This window comes from Egretta garzetta, unplaced genomic scaffold, assembly GCF_000687185.1.
Source record: "Egretta garzetta isolate BGI_Z169 unplaced genomic scaffold, ASM68718v1 scaffold612, whole genome shotgun sequence".
Taxonomy (NCBI): Eukaryota; Metazoa; Chordata; class Aves; order Pelecaniformes; family Ardeidae; genus Egretta; species Egretta garzetta.
The window spans coordinates 1,037,682-1,051,042 of NW_009259030.1; the positions used below are offsets into that span (position 1 = coordinate 1,037,682).

The 13,361-nt window shown below is 42.7% G+C and overlaps 1 protein-coding gene across 1 annotated transcript in view; it reads right to left on the minus strand.

Moving 5' to 3' along the window:
* Positions 1 to 937: 937 nt before the first annotated feature.
* The window catches only part of SGCD (sarcoglycan delta), a 211,870-nt gene continuing 199,446 nt past the window's right edge, over positions 938 to 13,361 (minus strand). Inside the window, exons 7-8 of the mRNA XM_009634710.2 lie at positions 2,819 to 2,942; positions 938 to 1,111 (exon numbers count right to left, since the gene is read on the minus strand). Coding sequence (XP_009633005.1) covers positions 938 to 1,111; positions 2,819 to 2,942 — 298 coding nt within the window. The remainder of the gene's footprint in view (positions 1,112 to 2,818; positions 2,943 to 13,361) is intronic.

Below are 13,361 nucleotides of genomic sequence, written 5' to 3' on the forward strand. Positions count from 1 at the left end.
AAATCTTAAATCTTCACACCTTCACATGGTATCTTAAATCTTTTCAGTTAAAGGTGCTAATGGAGAGTATACAGGGTGACCCAGGACACCTGTTAACTGAGGAGGTTCAGGATTTTTCTATTTAGTCCAACTTTCACAATTTATTTCCTTCCAAGAACTAAATGCAATGCCAGTTTTGTTAGCAGAGAGATGACTTTAGGTGAGGGTTAGAGCTGATGCACCACATCTGATAGCACAAGGCACCCTTGGCCACATACTGACAAGTCTCAAACCCCTTCAGAAAAATACATGATTATTCCAGGAAGATCTGAACTTTTCTACTGGCCAAGTGCAATCCATGTCTCCCAACAGGGAGCCATGCTCCAGGTGAAAATTAAGGAGTGTAAATTAACCTCAGGCATCTTGGGTCACTCTGGGTGATGAGTACAGCACATTTGGCTATTTTGTTGGTTTGGGGTTTTTTTCATGCCACTGATTTAATGGTGCAAAAATAATCAGAGATGCTTCTCTTCCCTTTGTATGTTGGTGGGTCTACATCAGTTCCAGGGTCTTGCCCAGCCAGCAATCCCATTGCTCTGAGCACATGATCAAAAACGAGGGGCGATCATTAGACTATATTAATACAGAAGGTCCAGGGGAGCATCAAGTCCAATTCAGCAGATTGCACCAGTAAATTTTGGTGTGGGAAAGAGAAATGCTACACAAATGTAACAGGGTCACCCTGGGATTCCTTGTACTGAAACATCATTTTACACAGAGGATATATATATATTTTATATATATATATTTATATATATATTCACACACACGCGCGCGCACACACAAAAAAAGTCTTTGATAGGCTTTCTGTGTTCTAGTAAAAATAGTTGGCAGCTGCAATCTGTGAGACCAGAACTGGCTTTTGTGCTGCCTGCGATGCCCCACTGCAAATTGTCTCTCAAAGGCAGACGCTTGTATTTATCTGGCAGGTCGAGCTAGCGCCTGCCAGAGACAGAAACAACCTCCCATTGGGACACACACAGAGCTCGTAGATTTTTTGCCTGGACCCTGCAGAAGAGGAAGATCCTTGAGGCAAGTTAGGTAGTTTGATTTTTGCAGAATTCAGCGTTATCTGAAGTCGGAGGCGGGGGAGAGAGAGAAAGAGAGAGAGAGAATTAGTGGAGAGATGTTATTTTTGATCTTGTGTTGAAAGAAGCTTCCTTCGGACAACTTGGCTGCTAGAAAAGCTGGGTAGGCAAGTGTATTAAGGTGGGAAAGCCTGACACAAATCTGGGTGAGCACATGATCTGCCTTCACCATGAGCCACCTAGGACCTCCAGTTTGTTTCTGCTAATCTACCCACCGTGTTTTCTTGGCTTGTAGCTTCCTGGGGCACCTCCGTGTTTGGGTTAACCCAACCAGAGGTGCCTCACTGCTCGGTGGGGAGCGTGTGTGGTTCACGTCTATGCAACAACTCTGCTCCTCCACCGGGACTCCTGGCACTGTGATCCCATTGCCGGTTACGCTTACAGGCTCACAGCACTGACTTTTATGTATATTTTATGTATACATGTAATGCCTTTATGTATATTAAAATAACTTAAATACTGCAACAGACCTGAATTTCTCCTTACAAAACAGAACACAAAAGCAAACCTGTGGCAGCTCTTAGACCCATGGCAGCTACAGGGGAGTGCTCTAGCATTACCAAGAAGAGCACAGTAAGCTACCCTGCACACCAGAATATTACAGGGCGACTGGCAGCATTTGCTCTTATCTTGCAATTACAGTAAGAGTCTTCACTTCAGTTTTAGTACCCAATCATCTAATCTCCTGAAAGAGACAGGTCAATATATGCATTTTAAAAGCAAATTAGTGTTTAAAACATTAAGGTAACTGCTTGCAGCAGTGAGATGCCTTGGATTTCAATTGTAGCATATTAGGTAGGGGTTTTTTTGTACCTTCATTTTTTAATTTTTTTTTTGTTAAATCCCCTCATCTGGGCTTGGAATGCCTTAAAATGCAAACGGTTAGAAATAACAAGAATTGCAACAAGAATCCCATTCTATTTATTACACCTGACACTAAGATAGGAAAACATCAGCTTATGTTGAAGCCCGGTAGCTGGGAGGTTTGCGTTCAATGGGAAGCTCCTCCTGCCAAGGCTCTTGGTGGGCTCCCTAGTGGGAGCTCCTCAGCCACATCCTTCTCTGTCTTCCATCATTGTGGCAGGGGGGGGGGGGGGGGAGGGGGGGGTGGGGGAGGGGATGAGAAGTGTGTGCTTGTGTATTTTTGAGACACCAGAAGCAGCTTAACTCTATTTTACTTTTGTTCTTTGTTACCAGTTTTAGTTATTCGCTCTTTGTCTTTGGAAGTTTCCCCAGTACAACAACCTGTGTCTCCTACTGTTCCCTTTCTTTCCAAAATGAAAACATCAGCTACAAAAGCTTTTCAGATCAATAGTGGCAAATTAAGCTCTTCCTATAGAAAAATGTATGATAAAAGACTTAATTAGGTTGGCCAAATAAATCTTGTTTAAAAGTGACAAGGAAACAAAGAATTTATGAGTACTGTGTATTTTACAGCCACATAAATCTGCTTGAACAACAGATGCTATTATCCAAGTACTTTAAAAATAATGAATCAGCCTTTGCCACAGAGCGAGGCTGGTTTGCATATGATATGTTCAATCACTGCTAGCAAAAGCTAAGCTAGGAAGGCCTGCTTCACCAGCGCCTTCACGCCAGTGGAGCGGCTCCGTGACTCAGAAGGCTACAAATCTGGAGGAGATCTGTGGCTTAGTTTGTTTTTTCTGCAGGGTTCAACATCCTTCACTTACCTCTCCATCTTTGGATTCCAGCCTGAGCTCTGTCCTGCACGTGGCTTTCAAGCTGCCGGCCTCGGCATTGATCTCGATGCCTTTTGGAGCCTCCATCACCAGTGCGCGCGTAGGTGACTCCAGTCTGTAACAGAAAAGGCATTTAGAAAGCTTGGTGGGTTGAACATTCATGCTTCATCTCAGGCTGTCGTCCTGCCCATCCTGACTGCCCATTCCACGGCACTTTAGGACCTGCTGATGTTCAGATCGACACCTGGTTTAGTCAGTGGAAAGAATTCATGCACAATGTGGTAACACACATCACAAATCCAATCATCTGCTAACATTGCACATCATGGAACAAGATGCAAGGTGCAAGAGCTCCCCCCATGAACAACTTACTTGTATGCAAGATGTGAGGTTTGGAAGGGTTTAAGGGCATATGGAAATCAATGAAAAAAAAAAAAAAAAGGCTGAAGAGCCCAAAATTCCTGATCTCCGCCCCTATGCTCACATTCCACTGCTCACAGCCAGGTCCCCCTGTGCAGTGCTTCAACCCCTCCGGACCGCGGATACGCCACACAGGGATCTGACAACCCTGGTACAGCGCTGGCTAACACAACCAAACCTTTCAGTTCAGGCAGTTGGGGTGAATGCTGTAAGACGCAGAAGCACAAGGTTCAATCTTCCTTGCCGATTATCTATTCATAAGTCTTGTATTAAACTTGTCTCTTCTTTATAATACAGAGTCTGATTATTTTCTGTATTGAAAATGATAACAAAAACTAATTCTCCCTCTTTGGGAAAATCCTCTTAGTTGATTTTATCACCATTTATTTACTGCACTATCACAAAATCTAGACTATGATCTCCCCAGGTGGAGCAGGCAGGTGGACTGGAACAGAAACTCCTCTGCTTTAGGCAGGCAGCACTGGCAAAACCGAAGCACGGGGGCACCACAGAAGCACTGAGCTTACTTGGGCAGCTTTTAGGATTTGCTTGCATTACTGCAGTGGCACTTCAGCTGTTTCTCTTCTCTTCATATATAATCATTTGTGCAAGTAAGTGTATTCTTAAATGGACTCCTGCTGGTACTGAGACAACATTACGGGAGACTGAGGGAATTCGGCTGTATTTATTGCAGCCAACAGTTCAATAAAGCAAAGGCACAGTTCCCTCTGTGTGGCACTTTTCAAGTTATGACTTTCCCTCTTGTTGGTGTCTTCATATTGCTGCTTTTTAAACACCTTTCCCTCAAGACCCCAAACTCATCCGTAATTTCCTGGCTGACTCAACTAAACCTGAATTTCAGAGATCTGAGGCAGACGCAGCCCAAGGAATGAGCATGGTCTCATGGTTAGCAGCCTCTGCACAATCTGAGCTGCTTTTTGTTTGCTCTCTGCAGGGAAGCTACAGCTTACATAAAACTTCTTCTGATCCCTCCACTGGTATCACCCCTTGGCTGGTTCCTGTACGAGGAACCGAAGGTTAAGACTGCTGCTACTCACTTTTTTCCCCCCCCCTGATTGAATTGCAGATTGCATGGAGGAGAAAAAGGTTGCAAAGAATGATTGACGTTAAATAGTGCTACCTGGGATATGATTCCCTCTGACCCTCCAATTGCAATAACTGCCTTTCCAATATCTGTTAGAATTTCTTTGTGGTAAAAATAGCCACAGCACACAGCCTTAGGGCTCTGGCACACACACTCTGGTGGCTTTCATTACAGGGGCTTAACATGCCGCCTGCCCCACATTTTCCCTGGAGATTTCTGCCCAGGGATACAGTGCGCTCTCATCCTTGGTCATGTAGCTCAGAAGCTGGTAGCTACCCCAAAAAATGAAGAACACTCTGCTTGCACTAAGCCCCCAGGATCCGAGCTGCAGTGGCTGGGATGCAGGCACATATTCCCTCCTGCTGCCTATGCTCCAGAGGCAAGATCCTCCGGAGGAGAAGCAGAGAGCTGAGGCCAGTAATGGTTTAAGTCACTGTAGCTAAATTCACCAGAGGATGTGTCCAAACCCCAAGACAGCTGAGCTAATCTGAGGATAAAATAATTCCTAAGAACCATGGCCAGGTGACTCTTCAGCTCTCCGACATCTTAGTGACTCTTCAATTTCTTTGATGTCTTGGCTGTCTCAATATATTTGTTCATCTGTTAATCTTGTAGCTCTTCTGCCCACTGAGAAATAAATCTTGTAAGTGCAAAACAGTGTTCAGACGCCACAGTGCAAATGCACTTATATGCAGCAGCTCTCAATTCCTGCCCTGTACCAGAGCAGCCTCCCAGTCCTACACCAGGGCTTTACTGGAGAGTGCGGAGAGCTGGGAAATCGGCAAATGTCTTCCCATGCTGGGGAGGATCAAGAGAGACCTTCCCCTTGCGTATCTTCCCCTGTGCACACAGGTCCCCATAACATCAAAGTGAGTTAAATTCATGCTCTGAACAAGCTACCAAGTACCTGGGAGTCTATCAGATAACATTGCCCCAAAGTTTTATTCTCTTTTCATACCTAACAAAGTGACTGAGTTGTTCTCCCTTCTCCACCCAATGAAAACCTACAGGCAGGATAATAGCACCTTACAAACACTGATGAAAACCCATGCAATTAGACACATCCTAACCCCTATAGGGGTTCTTGGAGGCACAAATGCCCCTCTGGAGCACCTCCCGATAGTCCATGGTGTAAGGTGGGACAAGCGCACAACGCTGGGGCTTTGCTGCTGCCCCATAAGCCGCGCCGTGCCCTGCAGCACCACCTGTGTTTTTTAAAGAGCTGAGCTGACCCCCACTCTGTCATCCTAAATGACTAGCTGCAATCTTGCCGACATGCTGAATTAACCCAAACCCACTCCTTTAATGTTAAAAATATAATTTTGAAGCCCAGTTTGGGGTTTTTTTTAGAACCTTAAAAATATGGAAATGAGTGCAAGTACTATAACAGCAAAGTGTAACTCTTCCAATGATGAGAAACTTGGGCTTGCAGCCCACATGGTTTTGTACTTGTGCTGTGGGTTTGGAGTCTGACTCTTCTCTCTCTTACATGTTCAATATTGGTCTAATTCCATCTGTTTGCATGGGACTTTTGTCCCAATTTATGCTACTGCAAATGAGGACAAAAAGGTCTTAATAAAATTTTCCTCGGCATTTGAGGGGCATATGATTGTAAGGGGTTTAATTTGATTATTTTCTGATATTCTGAATGAATCCCTGAGACACCCGTCTTCAAACCAGGAGCCGAGAAATCTACGCAAAGAAATCAGTTGAGGACTTTATGCTCTAGGGGGTGTGAGTAATGTTTACCGAACACTTTCATTTGAAGTAAGTGTTTAAGAGACACTCTGCTTTTAAACCTAATTCTGTCTTCCAGAGAAGAACCAATTCGGAGACTAATAATGAAAGAAAATGATTTAGCGATGAACAGATAATTTGTTCAAAATCAACATTTGTTTTCCAGTGTGATACTCTGGAGCTTTCAGTAGGATTCACATCTCCCAGTTAGGTGTAAGCCTGTACTTACAGCAGTAGGCTGGAAAGGTGGCTGCATGAATATAGATTGTTTCATTATTTGCTCCTGCTCTTGAATTTTCCATCCCAGCAATTGGCACATAAACCCTTTTTATTGACCATGGGTGCTGTTTATTTTTGCTCCAGTATTTCCAGGACTGGATTCTGACCCCTCTATCAGAGCTCTGCAAGACGGGTGGGCACTATCCACAGAGTTACAGCTTGCTGAATTCAGGACCGAGATAAACTACTCCCTCCCACTGCCCTAAAATTGCTCCCATCCCACCTACAGCCTACTAATAGGCCGATGAAGAGACAGTCTGGGTGACTACCCACACCACAGGAACCTCTCCTACAGGTCCCAGGGTGTCAGGTAAGCCCAACATTTTAAAAGAAAAGACACAAGTTACAGGATTTTCAGAACTATCAATGTACCCAGGTTCCACTTATTACAACGAGCGTTAGGTACTTTTGAAAATCCCATTGAGCACCTAAATGCCATAACAAATCTGACCCTTAATCTCAGTTCTTAGTTCTGCAACAGAGATAATAGCACTTCCCAACTCCACAGGGAGGATGAAAAGATAAATATATTAGTGGTTGTGAAGCGGTTACATACTGTAATAAGTGAGGGCAGGTAAGTACCATAGCCAAAGATAGACGGCTGGCAGACAGATAACTGATCTTTCCAAAGCTGCAATATTAGGCTCTTACCTTCATCAAAAATACTGTTAGTCTTGTTCCTCCCACTGAGCACACTCAGCCTGCATAGCAATGGGCAAGATGATGTATGCAGGGGAAGCCTTTCTCCAGCTCACCATGCTTAAAGGCCAGTGTTAAATGTGTCTCTTAAGCTCTTTTACTCAAACCTATCACCGAAGCATCTCACATTTTAAAGGGAGCTGAGTGAACCTCTCTCCTGCTATTGCTGGAAATTCTATGCTCCTGGGAATCAACAGGAGAGCACAATTTTCAGTGCCATCCCTGCTTTGCTTTGAAAACTTCAGCAATAATTTAAAGGAGGGCAGCGCATGAGTTTGTGTTGTGGTTCCAGTGAAAGTCATTCTCTTGGAAAGATCATTACTTACCCAGAGTTCTAGTTTTCATTTCCTTCATCATAAACAGTCAGATTAATCATTCCAGCAGTATGGATTATATTTCCTTCTTGTCCCTCTCCTCTCCTCTCCTCACCCCCTCCAGGATAATGCATCGTTTTCCTTACTACTATGAACAGCCTTTTGAATTTGGGGAGAAGAGAGGATATTACCGATGTGAAGGCAGTAGCACCAGCAGCTAGGGGCTGCTGACATACTTCCAATGAAGTGGACGTAATTTCCTTAAAGTTTAATTCAAATAGTTCAGGGGGAAAAATACTCACCCAGGTCTAGCATTGATGCAAACTGGGCTGGGCAAACACACGCTGATCCCTTGCAGCCCATCAGCCCACAGAGAAAGACCAGGAGGGAAGTGATGTTATCTGTACCTCCATAGGGAAGGGCTGGTACCAAAGGCTGCAGCACCATAAAGGGATGATCCTCAACATGTGAAAGGAGTTAACGTGAGCTGAGGACCTACTGCTGCCAGTTTTCTTTTTTTTTTAAACAAGAAATGGCCCCGGGCTTCAGAATTTCTTGTCCCCAACCGGGGATTTTTCTGTGTGTGGCACAAACTTTGCTTGCAGTATGGAAATGGAACGAGAAGGTTACTCTCAGGAGGTGAGGAGCATATGATGCTGCAGTGTGGTAACATGAGCTAATTTAATTTTTCTTAGAAACCTCTGGACTGAGAATAGAGCATGTATTACTGCAGCTGTAGCCCATTATTTCTAATGACTCTAATTATTTCTTATGGTATCCATCTGACCAGCTATAAGATTTCACATTGAGCATAAAATTAGCCAGTGTTACCACTGTGCCTGCTTATATCTCATACAATTGGTAAATTATGCTAGCAAGTAAACGTAGAGCTCCATCAATTTGCCGGTAATGAACCAGTATCTCAGGTTGAAATTTGTTTTCAGTTTTAACTCCCTTGTTTCAATGAAATCAATGGGATCACCCATTCGCAGTGATTTATACTTCTGCCTCCGTTATCTGTGTGCTATCTTATATATATTTATTCATAGAAGAAAACACAATACTTTTCTCCCTATTAACTGGAAGTTAATTAGCTTTTACTTAATTGCAAAAAAAACATGCTTAGTTTCTGTTTCTAGAATGCTTTTAACCTTTTTTTTTTTATTATTATTTTATTTGTCTTACATTTGCTTGTATTGGAACAGAAGAAGGTTGGGAGGAGGAAAAACGGGTTGAGTCTAGACTCAACCTGGTGAAAACCTCAACCCATCATAAGTTCAAAGTCTTGTGATCTCCTAAAGAGCAAAAGGCTCTGCCCTGAGCTCTACCTTTCGTCACTAGATTTGCCTCCCACTGAAAGGTACTGCTGAACAAAATAAGCTAAAATATGGCAACAACAGTGAGCCTAACACAAAACAGGAAAGAGCACAAAAGGGAGCTGGCCTTGATACATCCGAGTGAGAGGTTAAATCAAGAGGGGAAAATGCACAATGTATTTTTCCAAGATACCATGATTTTGACAAAACATGACATGTGTGGAATAGTACAAAAGCAGCAAGTGTCCCGAGAGCCTGTAGAGGAGAGCATCACTAATAAGAAAATATGTATCCCTGTTATTTACTGCCTAGCATTGACATAAATCTTGTTTTCATTACATTTTAATGAAGCACGCCAATTACTGTTTGAATGGAGACATCTGATTACAGTCTCAATCAAAAGAAATAAATCTTGCTTATGGAAAGTTTCCAGGGTATTTTCTTTAGGAGCATTAATTAGAGAAGTAAACAAGGATATATTATTATCATGTCATCCAATTGTAAATCCTGCCTATCGTGGTAAATACTGTTTAGTTTGAGAGCACGTATCACCATACAGTTTGCAGTGTTTATACTGCAAAGCTAATAAGTGACAATTCCAGTGCAGCCATACTCTGAAACAGATTTTTATGGCTGGTGGTCCAAAGCTTCATGTAATTCCTAATGTGATCTAGCAGACAATGAATGAAAATTCTTTCAGCTATCATCCACAAGCCATGGTTAATTCCTAAGGAAAATCCAGTTAAATCTGTCAGAGATCTGACAGGAGCAGAGGTCTAATGATGCTTTATTGGAAATTACAGTTTTTTAACTGAGCCAGAGAGAAGTCTGCTTCAAATGGCAAGAGGTGCAACAAGTCTGCTTCTCTGCATTTGGACAACACAGATGCTAAAGAGATTTTGCAAAAGCTGAGTTGAGAGAAAGAAAAAAGAATTGAGAAAATACTCTGAATTACCCTTGTGCTTAAAACTACTCATAAGCTTTAATATTTCCTTGGATAGGAACCTAGTGAACATGCTGCATGAGTAGTCCTGCTTGGACTCTGCAAGTCCCTGATGGATGAATGAACAAACCGTGTGTGTGTGTGTGTACCTGTGTGCTTGCTCCATCCTTCCCTCCTGCTGAGCTGCATCAATGAAGTCCTGACCATTTCTCCCTGCTTCAGCTCCACTACTTCAATCTCAAGCTAATGCCTTAAATCTCATTTTACAACTTTCCTTTTTTTCTCTCTCTCTTTTTTTTTTTTTTTAAAAAAAAAAAACAAAACCAACAGAACTCTTAGAGCTGTGATACAAAAAGAAGTGCTTCATCACATGGAGTGTAATAAATCTGCTGCTGGTTTTGCTAACTTCAGCTTAGCACCAAACAAACCAGTTTATATATTTTTCGCCTAGTTTGAGCTGCAGGTACTGTGTTTAGTGAACTTTTCCTAAACAGAATCCATGTAAAAACAATACTCTCCTGACCATATAATGGAAATATCTTGGTATGTCTTCAGAGACTACAGCTCCGGGAGGAGGGCTAATTGAGTAACAGGAGTGGTTTGAAACCATTATGAAGCAGGTCAAAGCCAGCATTAGGAAGATGCTCAGCTAATATTCAAAGAAGATTTGAGTCTAGACAAAGGAAGAACCAGAGGAGTTTGTAGGTACGCTACTGGCTTGCAGCATGAAGCAGGTGAGAGCCAGCTTTCATTTTCCTCTGAAAAAAAAGTCATTCCTCAGCCAGAGGCCAAGTTTGAGCACGCAGATCCTCCCAGAAGGCTGCAAATCCCTGTTGTAGTCTTCCAGTACACTTTGCACTAGCTGAGGCTTATGCAGAGCACTAAAAAGCAGTAAAGCTAGAAAAACATGGACAAATCAAAACACAAAAACACAATTGTAAATTCTTTGTGACTGCCTACCATGCTAGAGCATGGGAATTGTGGAAGGAGATGTAATTATGCAAAGTTGTCCCAAACTTTTTTAGGGTTTTTTTTTTTGTTTGTTTGTTTGTTTTTGTTTTTTTTTTTTTACTTTTTAAGTAATGTCTGGAGTGGTTTACAAGAAGCCAAATATAGTATTTAGAAGACAAAAGCAGAGATCAAACAGAAGATACCAAATTAATCTAGGGGGGGAAATGTACTGTGTAATACTATTGAGATCTAGTTTCATTATGAACTGGAGAAGTGGTGAAGGGTAGAGACTGTCAAAGAAAAAAGTAGGAGATTAATGTTTAACGAAGTGGAGGTATGGCTGAGAAAATTAAAATCATCTGGATAATTAAGAAATTCTGTTGCTTATAAATCAAGGAAGGAAATTATCATAGAAATTGGGAGATAGTGGAAAATTACGTCTGGTAAATACAGAGGTGGTTTAAGAAGATGATGTATTTAAGCGGCCAGGGGAGGCATTCGGGGATACAAAATGAATTATTCCTATTTTAAGTGTAGAGATGACTGCAACTTCACTCTTCTCACCCGGTGGGTTGTGAGCAGATTGGTCTTGCTCCGAATCCCTACTGTGCCTGACAGACCCGAGCGGAGCACTGTCTGCAGGATTACCTCCACCCTGCCGTGCTCAAATCTTTCAGCCTTAATTGATAAGCTGGAACATCCAGAGTCATTAGTGTGCCACGTGGTGGGAAACCTCCACGTAACAGGGCCTGGCTGCGGCCAGAAGATGCTGAGGGGCCGGGGGCCGCATCCTGAGCCAGGCACAGTGCCACCTCACACCGCTCGGCAGAGGTGTGCAGCCGAGAGCACGGGTGTGATTAATGAAACGGCAGCAATTGCAGGTGGGACTGAGAAGATTCATCCCGTAGTGTATAGTCCTGTACGTAATGTCTGCCAGGAACCAGCCGTACGATATACAGAAGCAGAGTCAGCTCTGGCTGGAGGGAAATCAAAGGACAGATGTCCCCTCTGCTGGCACGATCAGAAGTGGGGCAGTAAATGACATTATCACAGAGCAGGCTGAGCTCTAACTAAGCCATAGTGCTGCTACTGATGCCATGAGCTGGAACTTAAGAGCCTGTAATTATTTTTATTACAAAAAATTCACCACCAAATGGTTCTTGTCACAAGTTATGTGATCTGGGTCAAAACTGGTCAAGTAATGGCCTGGAAATTCCTTCGTGGCTGCATGTGCTAACCAGAGGGCTTGGAGCTGCAGCATGGCCATGCCTCTGCTCCTGCCGACCACAGCGTCTCCGCACTCCCAGCATGCCAAAGTAACAGACTCGGGAGTTAGATATGCCCGATCTACCTAAACCGCCTTTTATTTTTTTTTTTTGCTTGTCTGATATACCTTGTTACGTAACTTATTGCGATAAAATAAAACAAATTAAAACAAAATAAAATCCTCCACCTAAAATAAAACAAATTGAAACAAAATAAAATCCTCCACCTGTTGGGTGCATTAATGAGCATGCTCATTTCACACATGGAGAAAAATAATTACTTTTTATGTTACCATAATTGCCTAAACTACAAATGCGTTTTTCAGAAACAAAGGTTGGGCTGGTGTAAGTTTCTAATTACAGGTTGAAAGCTTCTAATTAAAAGGCATAAATTGGAAGAAACCCTTTCAACCAGAATTACAGAAGAGGCTGCTAAGATTGGGTATTATCTTGACGTACTGTCACCAAGCCAGGGAGGAGAAAGAGCAATAGAAAGAAAGCGTTGCAGCTCTTCTTCGACATGCACTGACACCGCTTGCTACCTCATGTCTAACAAAGCGCTGCCATCAGGAACACAGAGGAGATGAACTCATCACAAAGTAGGTCTGTGGGGCCGCTGAATTTCATAGCACCCCTGGGCCATGGGAGCGGGAGGAGGGACAGCTATATTGCAGCCTGGAGGTAACCGTGGAGGCATAAATGAGCTTTTTCCTGAAGTTTATACTGGCTTCTGCATGGTGGCAGGAGGACAAAAGCCACCTGAGTTGGCCTAAAATTATAAAACCTGATAGAAAGATGGTACCTGAGTCAGCTAAAACATGCTAGATTATCCCACAAAATATTTGTTAACGTAGACCTTATACAGTGCTCTACCTTGGGGTGACTTTCATGTGACCCAGTGGTTGACCACTGGGTCAATCTGGGCCAACTCCCCATTACTTTCATGGTTTGCTCTTCTGCTCTACTTTGGAAGGCGGCAGCACGATGCAATTTTTTTACCTTATTCTTCTGTTTTTCAGGGTGTTAAATAATCCTGCTGAGCAGACCAGCATGTCATCAGTGACAGAGAAATCACTTTCTTGTGATAACCCAACATACTCAAATGAGAGGATTACTGGCAGGGGTGCAGTGCTATGCAAATATTGCAGTCATTATCATCAGTACTTCACATGCAGTCTTCTACATCAGAACTGCTTTACGAAGCGAAGAAATGCTCATCTAATGCCATTTTAAAATTCTTTTTGAAGTCTATCTGTCATGGGCTTTTTACCTGCCGTTTGGTCCAACATAAAGGAAAAGGGTCAGGTAGATTAAAATCTCACGTGGATAGCACACAGGTTCAACCTACAGTGCTTTCTGCAGTGATGATTTACTTTTTCTCTGATGATTTATTCTATTCCTTCTAAAAAGACTGGACTTAGTAGTAAATCATTTACAATAAGAAATATAGAGATTACAAAACTGAAAAGGATTTGAAATGGTAGAATTAAAAACCTGCAGGGAAA